The sequence below is a fragment of the Pseudogymnoascus verrucosus genome (assembly GCF_001662655.1).
Source record: "Pseudogymnoascus verrucosus strain UAMH 10579 unplaced genomic scaffold scaffold_72, whole genome shotgun sequence".
NCBI classification, from domain to species: Eukaryota; Fungi; Ascomycota; class Leotiomycetes; order Thelebolales; family Thelebolaceae; genus Pseudogymnoascus; species Pseudogymnoascus verrucosus.
Window position 1 is genome coordinate 27,732 of NW_017263723.1, and position 16,005 is coordinate 43,736.

Sequence of the window (16,005 nt, forward strand, 5' to 3'; positions counted from 1 at the left end):
CCTTGTGGGTGTAGACCCTTGAGCGAATAATATTGTGAACCTTATTAGTGCCTTCAACGAAAGGTGGTCCCTGTTTTTGATACTGTAAGACGCCGACACTGGATGAAAATAGTATTATTTTTGGGTCCCAATCTAAAGATAACTCTGACGAGGTTACTTTACAGTATATAGGTTTTATTTTGTCAGGATTAACCGTTTTGACGACCACTGACGCTGTGAGGGACAACGGCTTGGCACGGTTTACGGCACGTGATATTGACTGACTGTTTGCATTCGAAGTAGCATCCCACTTTGTTCACATTGACCTGCTGGGAAGACTGAACCATCTTTACATTACACTTTCGCCTGCTGTTTCTCGTGGCTGTTTGAGAAGCCAAAGACGAAGCCAGATAGATCGGGTGCCAACTTCTAAACACTTCTGTTTTGAAATCCATTGTCTACGTCGTATCTTCACAACCAATCGACAGAACTTCCCTTGTTGGGAGACATACCAGGCTTTGGTCCCTGTCTTACAAATCTGAGTGTGGTCCAGACGAAACACCCAGATGACAATAAGCAACGATTGAAATGGAGTCTATTTTCAAAAACTTCCGAGAGGCCCACATTGCTGGTAACGGATACCAGCTGTCTGATACCCTCCTACCAATTTCACACTCTGAAGAACCCGGGCGCTTGCATAGTTTCTTCAACAGCACCAATGCCGCGAATGTCAAAAGTGACATCCAATACAATGTGTTGTATGATAGACAGTCTACTCTCAGACTTTCCACCGAGGAAGGAAAGGCATGGGTCGATGTCTATACTGGTTATTGGACAGCTGTTGGTGAGATCATAAAGGCTGAAGATGCCCAGAAAACCAATTCACCGGTCAGAAATATTTCCGCATGTCCTGGTCTCAAACTTCCTTTTTAAAAAAGCAAAGCGTGCCTATGTTGTCGTCACAACACCATACACGCTGCGGAATTGATTCTGCGAGGCCGCTATTCATAGCTATCACGAGTTATAAGGTTGATTAACTAACTTTTGACAGGTCAACTGGGTCGCTGTCTATGAGACTTGGAAGGAGATGACGAACGCGATCATTCGTGGATATAGTACCGGATGTTTTGAAGCATGGACAATTCCGTGCCTCTACATCAGTGGAAAATACTTGCGGATATTTGCCATAAAAGCCGATGCTGCAGGCGGTAACACGGACAAGGCCATGGACTTCCAAGACGACTTCAATCCAGATACCGGAAAGAACGAAAAACTCGAGGATGCGGCTCGAGTCTTGAATCGGATGTTCCAGTTATGCGTTAGCGATAGGTACAGCATCTCCAAATTTATCACCGGTGGTTTCTAATCTTTGTTAGGGCCCCTCTCGAAGATTCACGCAAATGGGGCATCTATAATATCGTCAACCTTCTGTTTAAGACCTACTTTAAACTTAACTCCGTGGCATTGTCTAAGAACATCATCAGAGCCCTCCAGGCTTCCCGAGGTGATATACCGGATGTCGAGTCTTTCCCGAAATCCCATCAAGTAACGTTTAAGTATTACATGGGCGTCATTCAGTTTCTAGAAGAAGACTACAAACAGGTACTTGATCCCATTCCTTATATGGTTGAGCATATCTAACAAGGATCTTAGGCAGAAGCTTTTCTGACACAAGCGTGGGAATTGTGCCACAAGCAATCCACCCGGAACAAGGAGTGAGAACTTAACCAGTTGCTTATTATATGGTTACTGACTTTGCACAAGACTCATTTTGACATATCTTATACCTTGCCACCTTCTTACTACGCACACCCTCCCAAGCGAAACACTGCTCGCCCCTTACCCACGCCTCCAAGAACTATTTTTACCGCTTTCTCGATGCATTAAGCGTGGCGACTTGACCGGGTTTGATAATGCGCTTGCAGCAGGGGAAGACGAGTTTGTCAAGCGTCGTATATACCTAACTCTCGAACGAGGCAGGGATATTGCACTGCGAAACCTCTTGCGGAAGGTATTCGTTGCGGGTGGGTTTGAAGAACCCAACGACAAAAGCTCTGTCCCAGTGAGGCGGACTCGTGTTACTGTCGCAGAATTCAGCGCAGCGATCAGTATCGGAAACAAAGAGAAGCTAGATGACGATGAAGTCGAATGTTTACTGGCAAATATTATATACAAGGTCAGTGCTCCAACCGAAGGATGTGCCAGACGTCGGAGCCTTTTGGGACATCTATTTGTAGATTTTTCAACGCAGGCCCATCACTTGCCTTCCTTCACGACTCCATAAATAGCGAAATTACTAACACTATTACAATAGAACCTTATGAAAGGATATATCGCCCGAGAGCGCGGAATCGTCGTTTTGAGCAAAGGCGGCGCGTTCCCAGGGACGGGCATATGAAGTGGCTACAAAGAATTGGTCGCGAGAGACAGAAAGGAGAAATGGGCGATATCCTTATCGCCAAACGTTGTCCGCGGGATAGAACTGGATTGGTTCTACTTATGGACTTCTGAAATAAACCCAAGGTCTGCTGGCACGTGTGCCAATAACTAAATTTGCTACCGACGAATGCCATCGGAATGGGATTAGCTGCTTTGTATACTGGGATACTGGCACGGCTGCAGATTATGATGGTCAATAATGCATTAAGCAGGTATCATATGGTGTTGCTTGGTTATCTCCGGGGTGAGTGTTAATGGCTAAAACATGCATCCCATAAACATATTAGGCCATAGATTGCAAGGGATAATCCAATGGAATCATCATTTGCAGCAAGAAATATTTTACCGTAGGGGCAGTTCGAGAAGCATACACGGAATAGTGGAGTAAAGTTCACCATCACATGTTGCCTTCAACCATGCACAGCACGTATGGGGAAGAACTCTCAGTAAACAACGACTGTGTATCTATCTATGCCCAAGGGTTCAGTCCTCATGGCCGACTCTTAACGTTTCCGAATGTTGAGTCATAAATAATACATTCAATTTGGATTGTCCCATACTCAAAACAGGAGATGGTCCCTTCAGCTGCAACTAACCAACAAAACAAACGGTCATAGGTATCGCGAGGCACCAAGCCTCAAGCAACTAAGAAGAGTATTTGTACACTTTCCCAAAACGCCCCATAAAACTATCAAGACACACTTTTTGTCACAAAATCGGTTAATGAAAGTCGAGAAATGAAGAGATCCGTAACGCCCCAAAGACGTTGTCTACATGTGTCGAACACTGCGTGGCGAGTTCCTATACACTGACGTTAGATATGTCTGTGAGTGACACACTCGGAAAGAGAAACATACGCAGCGCTGGCAATGTCGTCGACGTGGTTGCAAAGAGCGACGAAGAGATCAAAAAACAGTTGGCTTCCACCCGAATGCATCTCTAGTTGCATTGTTCCACTTCGCTTGAACGTCCCACGGCTTCTAATAATTAATGCCAGATAATGGGCTCGTAGCTTTGAATCCGTATCCGGGGTATTGGCATAGGCATAACGTGCCGATGCGAGGATGGTGCTGCACTGAATGCCAGACTGGAGGCCTTGCTTGCGCAAAGCTACCTTCTTCAACTCTTCAAGTCCATACTTCTCTGCCGTGCAGTATATAACGGTATCCTTCAAAACTTCACCTTCTATTCCATGGTGGTACACTGTTGATTCCATCGCTGGTGCTCCAGCCTCTTGGCTTTGCTCGAGCTCCCAGGTATTCCTGCGTTTGTTGAACGCAAGGCGGGGATAGTAATCCCCTTTGTATAGATATTCGAGAACCGACGAGAAAATCTCGGGTTCTTCATCGGGTAATGTAATTCGTTTGCTTTGAGCCTCCATGAACTGGCCTCGGCAGGCTTGTTGAAAGAAAGGCGACAGGCTCAAGACATCTTCGTGAGCAGCAAAAATCCGTTGCTCTCGACCCACGATCAACGTGATTATCGGGGAGGTTATTGTGCTTTGATGGAATTAGCCACAAAATGAGATGAAATTGATGGAATGCTGCTTACCTTGAAAGGCGTGGGTTTTCTCTCTCTTCTGGAGCAGGCCTTCTCGACTTCTCATGGCGAGTTTTCGAAACAGCATGTTCTCGAAACGAGCCCTTCGATCGACCGGCTTTCTTTGAGAAGCTTTCTGTTTTTGACTGACTCGGTCGGCGAGTGAACATGGCTCTGGTTTATGACTGCTGTCTCGGTCGGGTTGGTAGCCTAGCGACCGAGTCGAAGCACAGTCGATAAGAATCCAGTTATTCAAACGGCTTCAAAGGGTGTATCTGGTTTAATTTTGATGAAACAGGCAAATATGGTCAATATTGTCAATATTCTATGGATGGAGTCGATAATATAGTACAGAAAATGGAAGAAAGAAGGGGAGAAGGGGAATTATATATGCTCATTCAGGGGAACAACAGGGACAACAGCCAAGGTTACTATAGGAAACAATGGGGAGACGCGGCGTGGAGCCGGATAACGCGTCTTGCCTGAATTGGCTGCAACCACTTTACGCGAACCAAACGCCTGATCCCGTGAGTCAACAGAATCTCGCAATTGACATGGGTAGCCCTGGTAAACCTGGTAAGTCTGGTAAGATCTGGTCCGAGAATGTGACAGTGCGGCAGAAAGTCACAGTTACCGTATGCACGCACTGGCACCATAAGATACTGGTGGTTGCACCAGCAAACTTGATAATTAGTGGACCAACGGAAATGAGGCCCAGAAGGAAATTGTAAGAATATAAAAGATAGGAAATAATAGTCGATGGACTCAAGCAAGGAAACCAGAAGAGTAGAAAATAAGCACAGAGTCTAGCTGAGTAACAAGGCGTTGGCGTTGTGAGGAATTGTGCTGTAATTCTTGTTGCCTATCAAATGTCTACAAAGTAAAACCACCACCAGAGCCTTAAAGTAACGCACCATTGCCCTTTCATTCACCGAGCTACATACCACATCACGACAAGAATCTGACTCGTCATTCATCCAACGTGTGCATCGTCGCAAACTCCTGCCACATTACCTGACCCGTCGATCCTTGGCTTCAATCATCACATCCCCGCCATCCGCGATAATGGTGGAAATAACTGAGGGAGGTACCCCTCCTCAAGCTCCCCAGGGCGACGACCAACACTCCAAGTCTCCGAGGGACAGCAAAGGATGGGATGGCAAGCTACGCGTTGAAAGGCGTCCGGTTATGACAAATCCAGAAGCTATTTCCGACCCAGAGTATTCTGACGAGGAGAACATCCTACCAGGGGAGCAGATCGGCCCAGATGAGGGTATGTGAGATGAGACCACAAACGCCCCTCTGGTCGCCATGCAGGCAAACATACTGACCGGGTATCTACAGATCTCCTTCAAGACGAGCCATCCGATGTGGAGGAAATCGACTGCATACATTCACGAGTCGCCTCAGTCCCCTCTCTCAACCTGGATAGGTTCACGAAGCTTGTTCGTCTTTGCCTGCGACAAAATGCTATCACGGAAATCGAAGGGCTCTCGAGTCTTGCGGAAACTCTGAGAGACCTGGACTTTTATGACAATTTAATATCACACATCAAGGGCCTGGAAGACCTGACGAACCTCACCAGCTTGGACTTGAGCTTCAACAAGATCAAGCATATCAAACGTGTGAACCACTTGACGAAATTGACGGATTTATACTTCGTGCAGAACAAGATCAGTACGATCGAGGGCCTTGACGGCCTGACACAACTACGAAATCTCGAGCTTGCTGCGAACAGAATACGAGAAATCCAGAACCTCGATACACTCACTGGCCTGGAGGAGTTGTGGCTTGGGAAGAACAAGATTACAGAGATGAAGGGCTTGTCGTCACTGTCATCATTGAAGATTCTCAGCATCCAGTCAAACAGAATCCGCGAGATATCGGGCCTCGAAGATCTACAAACCCTGGAAGAACTATACATCTCCAACAATGCTCTGAGCTCCCTCTCCGGCCTGGAGAAAAATCTTAAACTAAGAGTGCTCGACATCAGCAACAACACTGTTTCCAGCCTGGCTGGTCTAGGACATTTGGAGCAGCTCGAGGAACTCTGGGCAAGCTACAATAAGATTGATAGCTTTGCGGACGTGGAGAAGGAGCTGGCTGATAAGAAACAGCTGACCACCGTATACTTTGAGGGCAACCCCGTGCAGCTGAGGCAACCCGCGCTGTACAGGAACAAGGTTCGACTGGCTTTACCACAGATACAACAGATTGACGCTAGTAAGTATCCCAAGACCAAACAGCACGACACGGCAGCACCATAGCTAACATTTACGTAGCATTTGTGAGAGTAACATAGGATCTTGCATACCATGTGCTAGTATCACAACACCGAGCACAGATACGCTTCATTTCACAGAATGGCTTCGTTCCAAGCTGAAGATGATGAAGGACGTATTTGTGGCTTTTGCAAGTTGAGCCGCAGCAGAGCCTGAATTACGGGGAATGGGACTTCAAGAAGTGTATGATTTAAAGACCAGAACATGTCACTATGTATTGGTAAAGGAGACTTCAAACACTGAAGTGTCAGTTCCTCATGACGATAATGCGATCGTTTCATACGGTGCGTTCTGATACATTCAAGGCGAGGGTATCAACAGTCACAGAGCACCCAACAGAAGACTGTGGGCATCAGGATGGACCATAGCTGCCAAAGAGATAACTTTATAATATGTATTGTTGATAAATCCTGTCTACATGCCCATCTACGCGAAAATATGAAGGGTGCCGAGGTACTAAAAATTGCCATGTCAGCTACTTTTCTTGTAAGGTGGATATATGCACATACATCAGTTGGGTTGTTAAACCTGAGGTTCTTGTTTAAGGCGGAGATCTCGTCAATCTCGGACTGCTCGAGGTTGAAGTCGGTAACATTTAAGTTCTGCTCCAGTCTGCTCTGGGTGTTGCTCTTGGGGATAATGGCCAATCCCCTCTGTGTGACCCATCTCAGGATAGTCTGAGCAGGTGTCTTCTCGTGCTTCTTCGCAATGGTGGTGATGGTAGGGTGCTCGAACAGAAGAGGGGTATCGGCGGCCTTTTGCCAGCCGAGCTCGAGGAAGGAAGATGGGCCAAAGGTGGAGTAGGCGGTGACGGCAATGCCCTGCTCCTTAGCCAGCTTGAGGAGGGTCTCCTGGACGAGGTATGGGTGGTGCTCGATCTGGAGGACAGCCGGGCGGATCTTGGCGTATCTGAGAAGGTCGAGGATAAGAGCGCCCTGGAAGTTGGAAATTCCGATGCTCTTTGCGAGCTTCAGATCAACTAACGACTCCATCGCGGTCCAGGTCTCTTGGATGGACGCGTTGCTGAGTTGGTAATCCTCCTTTCCGTCGAAAGCCCATCCTGGGGGGTAGCGGACCTTGGGGTCAACGTATTTGAGGGCGATTGGGAAGTGGATGTAGAAGAGATCGAAGTACTCAATACCCCAGTCAGCGAGCTGCTTGCGGGCAATTGGCTCGACCTGCTCCTTGTCGTGGAAGCTGTTCCACAGCTTGGAGACGATGAAGAGATCCTCGCGCTTCACCAGACCCTCCTTGATGGCACGGGCAACACCCTGGCCAGCCTCAACCTCGTTTCCGTAATCTATAAGTCGGCTTAGCATGTCTTGTCGCAAACCAAAATGGCGGAATGGGGGAGCGTACCACAAGCTCCATCGAACAGACGGTAACCAGTCTTGATGGCGTTGTAGACGGTGTCGGCGCAAGTGTCGTTGCCAACCTTCCACAGGCCGAAGCCTACTTGTGGCATCTCAAAGCCATTGTTGAGCTTGATGTTTGGGACAGGCATCTTTGCGAAACTGAGTTATAGAGTTGTTTGGAAGGGTATAAAAATAATAACAAAAGGCGCTCTACTCAGGATCAAGGCTGCTCAGAATGTCAGTTTCGTGGGAGGGGAGGGGTGCAGGTGGTATATATAAGTTGTATACTCACAGCACTATGGGGCAAGCAGGCTATTTCAACGGCTGTTTTATCAGGAAGGGCAAAATGGGGACCAGGGCGTCGTCTCCAAGCTTATATCCCAATCAATAATGAACACAAGACCACAAGCGCAATAAAATCGAGGGTTTTTGGGGTAGGCAGCATCCAGTGTACAGGTGGGTTTAGTCACTGGCAAAATGACGGAAGGAGGGGTTGAGGATTTGAGGATGCTATAGGTGGGGTCAAAGGGTGGAGGGGAAGGGTGGAGGTGGAATTTCTATTTCGACCTGTAGTAAGGCCAGGACAGAGAATAGGGCTCCTGATTCCATAGATGATGCGCTCAATGCCGGCCAAAATCTCCAAAAATTTCGCCGGACTGTGGGCGGAGGGTGGCGGGGTTTGTCCATACTATCCCATTACTATCCCATACTATCGAGGAGTTGCTTCTACCGCTCTACCGCTCTACCACAATCACAGTAAAAGATGATCGTTCAGGTGGGGCGGAGGGGTGGTGGGGGTAAAAGAGAAATCACAACAGGCTAATGTCACCCCGAAGTCACTCTGATACGGACTCGAGTGTTTAGATAGTACGTCAAGGTGCCAAAACCACACTCCAGACCGCCCACAGAGCACCATATGCTACTTCAGAGTACTCCAGAGGGTTGATAACTGTACCTCGATTGTGTTTATCCAAGGCCAAGGAGCCAAAGAGCCAACTGGAGCCCCAACGAGTCTAAGCATCGTCGACCTATTTACCCGGCGGCTATTTACCCTCAACCCTCAATTATGGGCATCATGGGTCTCGTTCCACAGAACAGTGGGACGAGGTGGTGTGTGTTGATACTGAGACAAAACGACTATACTATGGTTCTGTTATTCTGTTGTTTCTAATCGGATGAATGTCGGTCTTGGAGAGGGGAATTTGATAATGTCACCCTGGCAGCTGTACCCATTGGAGCAGTGCCTTCCGTGGAAGCCGTGCAAGTGCCCGTGCAAGTGCCTGATCATCATAGCGATTCATACGCAACGATTCGCAAGAATGGATCTATATTCACTCCCCGCGCCATTTGTCCGCTGTCCGCTCATATTTCACCGTGGCCGAATTAGATTTAGCCATTGAGGACAACACCGACCAAGACAAACCAACCGGGAGTTGGACAATCATACGTACGGGGCAAAAGGACAATTACCCCCGTATGATTATGGAATAGCGTCGATGATGATTCTAATTTAATTTTCTAGCGGCGATTTTACCTTCTTCAAATATCTTTACCCTTGAGACCTTTTGGCCCTCTGATCTTTTATAGTTGATATAAGATCCAGCTTATGTCACCATGTGTTTAAGCCCTTAATACTCTTCCCAAATAGTTGCACCTAGATTGTTGATGACATAATCACTTACTAATCATCCGATAACGCTAAGATAACACAGTGTGTTTGGTGGGCGCAATGCTTCTCGGTGCGCTGGAAAATGACCGCATAGCCTTAGAGCCTTGGCGACCTTTCACATGTCGATGATGGATCGTCCCGGCACAGCGCCAACTCCGGTTACAACAGCTCTAACTACACGTCTTCGAATCCCAACAAACTATCAACGCGCACGACTATAGCCTCCTGTCGCCAGATGCCAGTGAGAGGATAATGTGAATAAGAGAGAGGCTGCTTTGTTGTTAGGCTTCTATCTGCTGTGATTCATAAACGGCCGCGGTAGAATATCATGGGTCGAATTGAAGGGCATTGCTGAGAACAACCCGGCTTGGTTTAACACCTTTGAGTGCAAATATGGCTGTACAATCTACACTGAGGAGCGTGGAGCCTCTCAAACGCCTGCACGCCTATTATACGAAGCTGTTCATCGGAAAATATAAGGCAACCTCCCGCTCTACGCGCCTGCTGGCAACACTTGCGCTCCTCCTGTCAATTATTGCCAGTGGAGCCGGCGGACGGCGATGGTGGAAGAAGAAGGCCTCTGAGAAGGAGGAAGGTCGACGCTTGCTACGGAGGAATTCAGGGCTCAAGAACAAAGATGGGTCCAGGACACTTGTCGTACCCTACGGGGACGCGACATCGAAGGTTACAATTCACCCGACGAAGCCGACGACTTTCGACGCTCATCGCCGGCTATTCCTTAATCCACCGCGCGCCTCTGGAATGGTAGATGGCCAGCCTACACCGCATTTGCAGGCAAAGCCCGGTCTTAACCTGGCATTTCTTCACCAGTTCCTGAGCCTTTTGAGCATTATGATACCCAGGTGGCGTAGTAAGGAGACGGGCCTCTTGCTAAGCCACGGCGTTTTCCTACTTCTTCGCACGTACTTGTCTTTGGTTATCGCAAGACTTGATGGAGAAATTGTTCGAGATCTTGTTGCGGGCCACGGAAAGTCTTTTACCTTGGGCATTATCAAGGTATGTATGACGCGCATGCGCCTACCTCCTTCAAATGGCTTGAAACAATAACTAACAAATCTCAGTGGTGTGGCATTGGAGCGGTAGCCTCTTATACAAATGCCATGATTAAATTCATGCAATCCAAGGTTTCCATAGCTTTCCGAACACGACTTACAAGATACATCCACGATCTATATTTGAACGACAATCTGAACTACTATAAACTCTCCAACTTGGACGGCGGCGTGGGCCAGAGCGCTGATCAATTCATTACCCAAGATCTGACACTATTCTGCACGTCTGCTGCTAAGCTATACTCCTCATTAGGGAAACCTTTCGTTGATCTATGTGTGTTCAATTACCAACTGTATTGTTCACTTGGACCTCTAGCCTTGAGTGGCCTTCTCAGCAATTACATATTGACTGCCACAATTCTACGAAAGCTATCACCAAATTTCGGAAAATTGAAGGCCATAGAAGGCCGCAAGGAGGGCGACTTCAGAGGGCTCCACGCCCGACTTATTGCCAATGCTGAAGAAGTTGCCTTTTACGGAGGAGCTGACATGGAGAAGGCATTCTTAAACAAGGAGTTTGTGTCACTGAAGAAGTGGATGGAACTCATTTTCACCCTAAAAATCAGGTACAACATTTTGGAAGACTTTGTCTTGAAATATAGTTGGAGCGCTTACGGCTATCTTCTCACGGCCCTCCCTATCTTCCTCCCATCGTGGGGTGGAATTGGAGGAGCTGCAGAGCTTATCGAATCTACGGTCAAGGGAGGCAGAGAACAAGGGCGAATGAAGGATTTTATCACCAACAAACGCCTGATGCTCTCGCTTGCCGATGCGGGCGGACGGATGATGTATTCCATTAAGGATCTATCTGAACTCGCAGGGTATACCTCTCGAGTATACACCTTGATATCAACCCTACACCGAGTCGAGGCGAATGCATATTATCCACAACGTGGGACTAGCGCGGAGTTATACTCCCTTTCGGATGTTCAGGGTACTACCCAGAAGGGCTATGATGGAGTACGACTGGAAAATGTCCCAGTAGTAGCTCCATCGCTGTTCCCCAATGGAGGCGATGAGCTGGTCGACTCCCTGTCGATCATCGTGCACTCTGGGGAGCACCTCCTAATCTCCGGTGCAAATGGCGTTGGAAAGAGTTCCATCTCGAGGATCGTAGCTGGGCTATGGCCTGTATACAGAGGCCTTGTGAGCAAGCCTCGCAGTGTTGGCACTGATGGGATCATGTTCTTGCCACAGCGCCCTTATCTAAGCGTTGGGACCCTTAGGGACCAAGTGATATACCCTGATGGGGAGTTCGAAATGAGGGACCGGGGTCGCAGGGATAGTGAGCTCCAGCGTATTCTGGAAGAGGCACATTTGGGATATCTCCCAGAGCGCGAAGGTGGCTGGGATACTCGCAAGGAGTGGAAAGATGTGCTTAGCGGTGGGGAGAAGCAACGGATGGCGATTGCACGATTGTTGTATCACGAGCCCCGATACGCCTTTATTGACGAAGGCACCAGCGCTGTCTCGAACGATGTTGAGGGCGTCCTCTACGAGACAGCCAAGGATAAAGGAATCAGTGAGTCTCACCGCATGTTTACCATCCTCATTTTACTAACTCGAATAGCTTTGATTACAATCTCGACGAGGGCATCTCTAAAGAAATACCACACGTTCAACCTCACCCTCGGCCTCGGCGAGAATGGGGATGAATGGGAATATGAGCGCATCGGAACAGAAAAGGAGAAGATGAACGTGGAGAGGGAGCTCCAGGAGCTTAGAGAACACATTGGCAAAGTCCAAGAGTGGAAGGACAGGCACGCGGAGATTGAGAAGGAGCTGGCAAAGGTATGGGTTGACGGCGGAGATGTCTTGGAGGCCGCAGAGGTGGAAGTGGGCACTGAAGAGGGTGGCCAATAATATGTAGTACGATAAATAAGAGCACATTAAAATCATTGTATTGACATGAGACGCGTTTGATAAGCAAAGGCTATAATATCTATTCCTGAAACCCTGCGATGCATTTGTCGCAAACCCAACCATATCGACCGACCAGTCCGTTTCCCCCCTAAACGCCATCCAATTCGCAATATTACCACACCACTACGTGCAGTAAAGGGTATCATATCAGGAAGTAGTAATCGTCTACTGCTCAAGATGAGACCATTCCGGTATCGCCTTGATCTGCTGCCACATAAACTTCTCCAGTTTGTTGGCCGACTTCGCATACGGCGTCGTCTCGTTATTGTACTTCCGGCAGTTATCAAACACTAACTTCGCATCCTTGATGAAATCTTCCGGGGTGGCATAGTTGTCTGCTTCCAACTTTGTTTCCATGGTGGAGAGGTCCATGGGCTCCTTGATGACCTCGTAGTAGTCCGCCACATCCTCTCGGCTGACAGGGTGCAAGAACGGCCATGCAGACGCGTGGTTTTGCATGTCGTTAAGCAGATGCAGTAATTGGCTATAGTTGGGGCCGTGGCGCGGTTGCCGGGCAAGTTCATCCATATCAGCTGACCAGCCAGACGCCCGGATGGCTTCGATTTGCATTGGGTCGATCTTGCACGGTCCATTCTTCCATTGTTTGGGCGGCGGATGGACCTTGTGGGATTTGCTGAATGCGCGGATCTTGGCGTGCACTGCTTCCTTCTGCTTCAACAGCATGCGACCCATCTCCAAGTATCGGATTTTGGGCAGCATTGTGCACTGCATGATCGTTCCTCCTTCATAATCTTTGATGTATCCCATCCACCGAGGCTTCTCGAGAGTGATTTCCTTGGTGAAGCCTTGCTTTTTGAAGTAGCCAATAGCGTAGTTGTCAGCATACGTCAGAAAATGCATAACGTCCGAGGTAGCTTTGACATAGTCCTTTAGATGTGACATGAGATGCGCGCCGTAGCCCTTGACTTGCTGGTCCGATGAAATCGCGCAGAAGACGATTTCAGCAAATTGTCTTCCCTTGAACGGTCGGTATGTGATCCCCCCAACAACTTCCAATGGTTTCTTCACTATCGCGATAGACAAGTGCGTTCGATCGTACACCAGCCGTGCGATATAGTCTTTGGGCATCTTGGGGAGTTGCTTTTGGAAGATACATTTGAGGCCGGTGAGAATTATCAGGCTTTCGCGCTGGTTGTCGTTATTGACGACTCGGAACTCAATTTCGCCATTTCGCTCTTCAATCACTGCAGGCTTCAGGATGTTAGCTTCGGGGTCCTGCGCATATACGGCACGGTGGCAAGCATGTTCCACTCGGGTCGTCCATTGTCCTGATGGGGGGTATGTAAGCTCACCTTCTCGGGGAAGGGCACTGGATGCGCTGGCAGTGCCTGTATCTTCTTTGGCTCTGGAGAATCACTGTGCGAGCTCTTCACTCTCTTGTTCGCCGACGGGGTTGTGGGGTCGTCAACGGCTTTCCGCTTGGAATCTGAGGTACACATCGTTAACTTGTGGGTGCTTGATAGGATTAGAGTAAATACTGACTGTCATCTTTCATAGGCCCCATTGCGAAAGTGCGACAATGTTGATACTCATGCCACAAAGGAACTTGTAACTTGTTGTCTTTGATATTGCCGTCGTCGCGACTGTTATCGCCGGTTGGTCCTGGTCGTGACGAGGCCGATGCGGTTCTGCCGCTAAATTCAAAATAGACAAGCGTGAGTAGGTACATGGTGATTGTACTATACCCACTGTAAAGTAGTACATGTGTCTTCGGAGCTTCACATCAACGTCGCATACCCTTCATCAGCCAGGCTTTCGAATGCACCTGTCGATTTAATTCTACAGCCCTTCTTTGGACTGCTCCTACGAAGGCCAATCTCAAATTCAACCCAACAAGCTTCAATCCCTTATCGGCAAACCTCATATGCCTCAATCATCGCTTCGTGAGGTCTGGGAAGGTGCTGTAGGCAATCAGTTTGCCCCGTCAATCAGCAAGGACAGCCAGTTCTCACTCGGTTTCTCGTTGCTTGCTTTGGGCATATTACTAAGTGGATACTTTGGTTTGAGTAGGGATTTCCAATACACCCAGAATTCACTCATTTACTCATCCATTCTTAGATCGCTCAGTCACAAACCTCCCACTTGTCGGCGTCCCGGCCGCCCTCGCAATCGGCTTCGGTGCAGTGTATATGATCTGTGCAGTTGGCGTCTACGTTTAGATTCGCTTGCTGTTGCCATTGGGTGGGAAGAGCGTGAATAAGGAAGGCCAGAGCCGACTGCGATTCATCGTGCTCAAGAATTTATCAATTGGCTTGCGAAGTGAACGCGCAAGAGACAAAGTCATCGAAGATACCCCCGCCGATCCCTCGTCTGTGTATAATAGCATGCCCTCCACGACTTAAGGGCATTTGAAGAGAATATCTGTGGGCAGTGTATGATTAGCGAATCAAGATACCTCTTTTGACTCCTTCGCGGCTTTCCGTGGTATGAGAATTCACCATGTCAGCCATAATAGAGACCGACGACCCTGTCCCAATATTCAACGCAGTATCTACATCTGTTAGACAACTCTGCCAACTTCTTAATTGTATTCGCTTTGCGCCAAAGGTGCAAATTCATATCTCCCCTGAAGGGATTCAATTTGCCGTGGAGGAGGGCCGCGTCATGCAAGGTATGCACAGCACTGGAGTATGCTCAGTTGGTCTATACTTACGATTTCAGCAACCGCATTTCTTGATAAAGCTCTCTTTACGTCCTTTACATATAACCCCCCTACATCCGACGACAATGATACGGCCGAACCCCCATCGTTCCAAGTATCTTTGACAGCACTGCTCGAGACTCTTCAGATTTTCGGTGCCTCCGAGGCTTCGTCTCGTTTCTCCAAGCCGGAGTCTGACGAGTATGCCACCAGTATCCGCCCACACAGAATCACCGCCTTCAGCAACCAGACTCTTGGTATGACTGGAGTCTGTCGCTTTTCTTACCTTGGCGTTGGCGAACCATTCCGTGTCATACTTGAGGAATGCGGCGTGACTACTACGTGCAATCTGAACTCCTACGAGCCAGAGAATGCAGATGAAATCCCATTTAACAAGCAAGAGTTAGAAGTAAAGATCATCATGCAAGCTCAATTTCTCTACGACGCGTTTCTAGAGATTGCCTCAATGACAGCTACGTCTGCAACCTCCTCCAACCGACTGAAGGTTGTCGCTTCGCCGAACTCGCCGTTCTTCTCACTATCAGCTACTGGCTCGTTAGGCAGCACGACTGTGGAGTTCAGCAAGAGCAGGGACTTGCTCGAGACATTCTCGGTCAGCCGGAATTGGACGCAGTATTACAGGTTCGAGATGGTCAAAGCAGCTGTGGAGGCCATGAAGCTAGCAAGCAAGGTCAGCTTCCGCGGCGACAGCCAGGGAGTCCTATCATTGCAATTTATGATTGAGGTGGAAGGAGGCGGGATAAGCTTTATTGATTTTAGATTCGTGCCCTTTATTAGCGGGGATGAGGATGATACTGAAAGCGAGGAGGATAATTATGATGATAATGGGGAGGAAGTTTAGGGTGTAGCCGTCTCACGATTATGTGGCTATATGATATCTCGTGTCCTTTGAGTAACGGGGTAAGGCTGGTCAGAGGAACAACGATATAGCTCTAATTACCTTAAATGATGCTGAATTACCATTCTAGCATATATTTGGCGTTTCTCTGGCACCTGTCGTTTATCACATAAAAAAACACTTTCCTAGTCCATGTCTTTGCATTTATTTGAGTGGTTTTTATTA

At 48.2% G+C, this 16,005-nt stretch overlaps 7 protein-coding genes across 7 annotated transcripts; 4 read left to right on the top strand and 3 right to left on the bottom strand.

Moving 5' to 3' along the window:
* The first annotated feature begins 54 nt into the window (after positions 1-54).
* Positions 55-2,724, top strand: CSN12 (COP9 signalosome (CSN) subunit). The gene is made up of 6 exons (XM_018279273.2): positions 55-867; positions 1,031-1,308; positions 1,356-1,581; positions 1,633-1,694; positions 1,744-2,155; positions 2,294-2,724. Exons 1-6 carry the CDS (start codon positions 568-570, stop codon positions 2,375-2,377), a joined length of 1,362 nt encoding a protein of 453 aa, XP_018125650.1. The 5' UTR covers positions 55-567; the 3' UTR covers positions 2,378-2,724.
* A 136-nt stretch (positions 2,725-2,860) lies between these two features.
* Positions 2,861-4,404, bottom strand: VE01_09867 (uncharacterized protein). Its single transcript, XM_018279274.2, has 3 exons — positions 3,970-4,404; positions 3,276-3,917; positions 2,861-3,219 (listed from the first exon to the last, which is right to left on the bottom strand). Exons 1-3 carry the CDS (start codon positions 4,125-4,127, stop codon positions 3,189-3,191), a joined length of 831 nt encoding a protein of 276 aa, XP_018125651.1. The 5' UTR covers positions 4,128-4,404; the 3' UTR covers positions 2,861-3,188.
* A 143-nt stretch (positions 4,405-4,547) lies between these two features.
* On the top strand, positions 4,548-6,624 carry VE01_09868 (uncharacterized protein). The gene is made up of 3 exons (XM_018279275.2): positions 4,548-5,230; positions 5,302-6,180; positions 6,240-6,624. Exons 1-3 carry the CDS (start codon positions 5,023-5,025, stop codon positions 6,257-6,259), a joined length of 1,107 nt encoding a protein of 368 aa, XP_018125654.1. The 5' UTR covers positions 4,548-5,022; the 3' UTR covers positions 6,260-6,624.
* XYL1_2 (NAD(P)H-dependent D-xylose reductase (XR)) lies at positions 6,623-7,909 on the bottom strand. The gene is made up of 3 exons (XM_018279276.2): positions 7,599-7,909; positions 6,749-7,539; positions 6,623-6,695 (listed from the first exon to the last, which is right to left on the bottom strand). Exons 1-3 carry the CDS (start codon positions 7,741-7,743, stop codon positions 6,666-6,668), a joined length of 966 nt encoding a protein of 321 aa, XP_018125655.1. The 5' UTR covers positions 7,744-7,909; the 3' UTR covers positions 6,623-6,665.
* A 1,446-nt stretch (positions 7,910-9,355) lies between these two features.
* VE01_09870 (uncharacterized protein) lies at positions 9,356-12,256 on the top strand. The gene is made up of 3 exons (XM_018279277.2): positions 9,356-10,280; positions 10,346-11,858; positions 11,907-12,256. The coding sequence occupies exons 1-3, from the start codon at positions 9,657-9,659 to the stop codon at positions 12,197-12,199; spliced, it is 2,430 nt and encodes an 809-aa protein (XP_018125683.1). The 5' UTR covers positions 9,356-9,656; the 3' UTR covers positions 12,200-12,256.
* Positions 12,221-13,856, bottom strand: GCN5 (histone acetyltransferase). The gene is made up of 3 exons (XM_018279278.2): positions 13,763-13,856; positions 13,573-13,706; positions 12,221-13,471 (listed from the first exon to the last, which is right to left on the bottom strand). The coding sequence occupies exons 1-3, from the start codon at positions 13,782-13,784 to the stop codon at positions 12,425-12,427; spliced, it is 1,203 nt and encodes a 400-aa protein (XP_018125682.2). The 5' UTR covers positions 13,785-13,856; the 3' UTR covers positions 12,221-12,424.
* A 145-nt stretch (positions 13,857-14,001) lies between these two features.
* Positions 14,002-15,998, top strand: RAD1 (ssDNA endodeoxyribonuclease). The gene is made up of 3 exons (XM_018279279.2): positions 14,002-14,286; positions 14,339-14,891; positions 14,942-15,998. Exons 2-3 carry the CDS (start codon positions 14,720-14,722, stop codon positions 15,781-15,783), a joined length of 1,014 nt encoding a protein of 337 aa, XP_018125638.1. The 5' UTR covers positions 14,002-14,286; positions 14,339-14,719; the 3' UTR covers positions 15,784-15,998.
* The last annotated feature ends 7 nt before the right edge of the window (positions 15,999-16,005 follow it).

Coding starts and splice junctions, on each gene's coding strand:
- RAD1 (XM_018279279.2), top strand. CDS start 14,720: ATGTCAGCCATAATAGAGACCGACGACCCTGTCCCAATATTCAACGCA. Junction 14,892..14,941: donor GGAGGGCCGCGTCATGCAAG/GTATGCACAGCA, acceptor TTACGATTTCAG/CAACCGCATTTCTTGATAAA.
- VE01_09868 (XM_018279275.2), top strand. CDS start 5,023: ATGGTGGAAATAACTGAGGGAGGTACCCCTCCTCAAGCTCCCCAGGGC. Junction 5,231..5,301: donor GCAGATCGGCCCAGATGAGG/GTATGTGAGATG, acceptor GGGTATCTACAG/ATCTCCTTCAAGACGAGCCA. Junction 6,181..6,239: donor GATACAACAGATTGACGCTA/GTAAGTATCCCA, acceptor ACATTTACGTAG/CATTTGTGAGAGTAACATAG.
- VE01_09867 (XM_018279274.2), bottom strand. CDS start 4,127: ATGTTCACTCGCCGACCGAGTCAGTCAAAAACAGAAAGCTTCTCAAAG. Junction 3,918..3,969: donor GAAAACCCACGCCTTTCAAG/GTAAGCAGCATT, acceptor ATTCCATCAAAG/CACAATAACCTCCCCGATAA. Junction 3,220..3,275: donor GACGACATTGCCAGCGCTGC/GTATGTTTCTCT, acceptor GTCAGTGTATAG/GAACTCGCCACGCAGTGTTC.
- XYL1_2 (XM_018279276.2), bottom strand. CDS start 7,743: ATGCCTGTCCCAAACATCAAGCTCAACAATGGCTTTGAGATGCCACAA. Junction 7,540..7,598: donor TCTGTTCGATGGAGCTTGTG/GTACGCTCCCCC, acceptor GCCGACTTATAG/ATTACGGAAACGAGGTTGAG. Junction 6,696..6,748: donor GGTTTAACAACCCAACTGAT/GTATGTGCATAT, acceptor GGCAATTTTTAG/TACCTCGGCACCCTTCATAT.
- GCN5 (XM_018279278.2), bottom strand. CDS start 13,784: ATGGGGCCTATGAAAGATGACA. Junction 13,707..13,762: donor GGGGCCTATGAAAGATGACA/GTCAGTATTTAC, acceptor TGTGTACCTCAG/ATTCCAAGCGGAAAGCCGTT. Junction 13,472..13,572: donor CAGTGCCCTTCCCCGAGAAG/GTGAGCTTACAT, acceptor AACATCCTGAAG/CCTGCAGTGATTGAAGAGCG.
- VE01_09870 (XM_018279277.2), top strand. CDS start 9,657: ATGGCTGTACAATCTACACTGAGGAGCGTGGAGCCTCTCAAACGCCTG. Junction 10,281..10,345: donor TTACCTTGGGCATTATCAAG/GTATGTATGACG, acceptor AACAAATCTCAG/TGGTGTGGCATTGGAGCGGT. Junction 11,859..11,906: donor AGCCAAGGATAAAGGAATCA/GTGAGTCTCACC, acceptor TAACTCGAATAG/CTTTGATTACAATCTCGACG.
- CSN12 (XM_018279273.2), top strand. CDS start 568: ATGGAGTCTATTTTCAAAAACTTCCGAGAGGCCCACATTGCTGGTAAC. Junction 1,309..1,355: donor CAGTTATGCGTTAGCGATAG/GTACAGCATCTC, acceptor AATCTTTGTTAG/GGCCCCTCTCGAAGATTCAC. Junction 1,695..1,743: donor CAATCCACCCGGAACAAGGA/GTGAGAACTTAA, acceptor ACTTTGCACAAG/ACTCATTTTGACATATCTTA.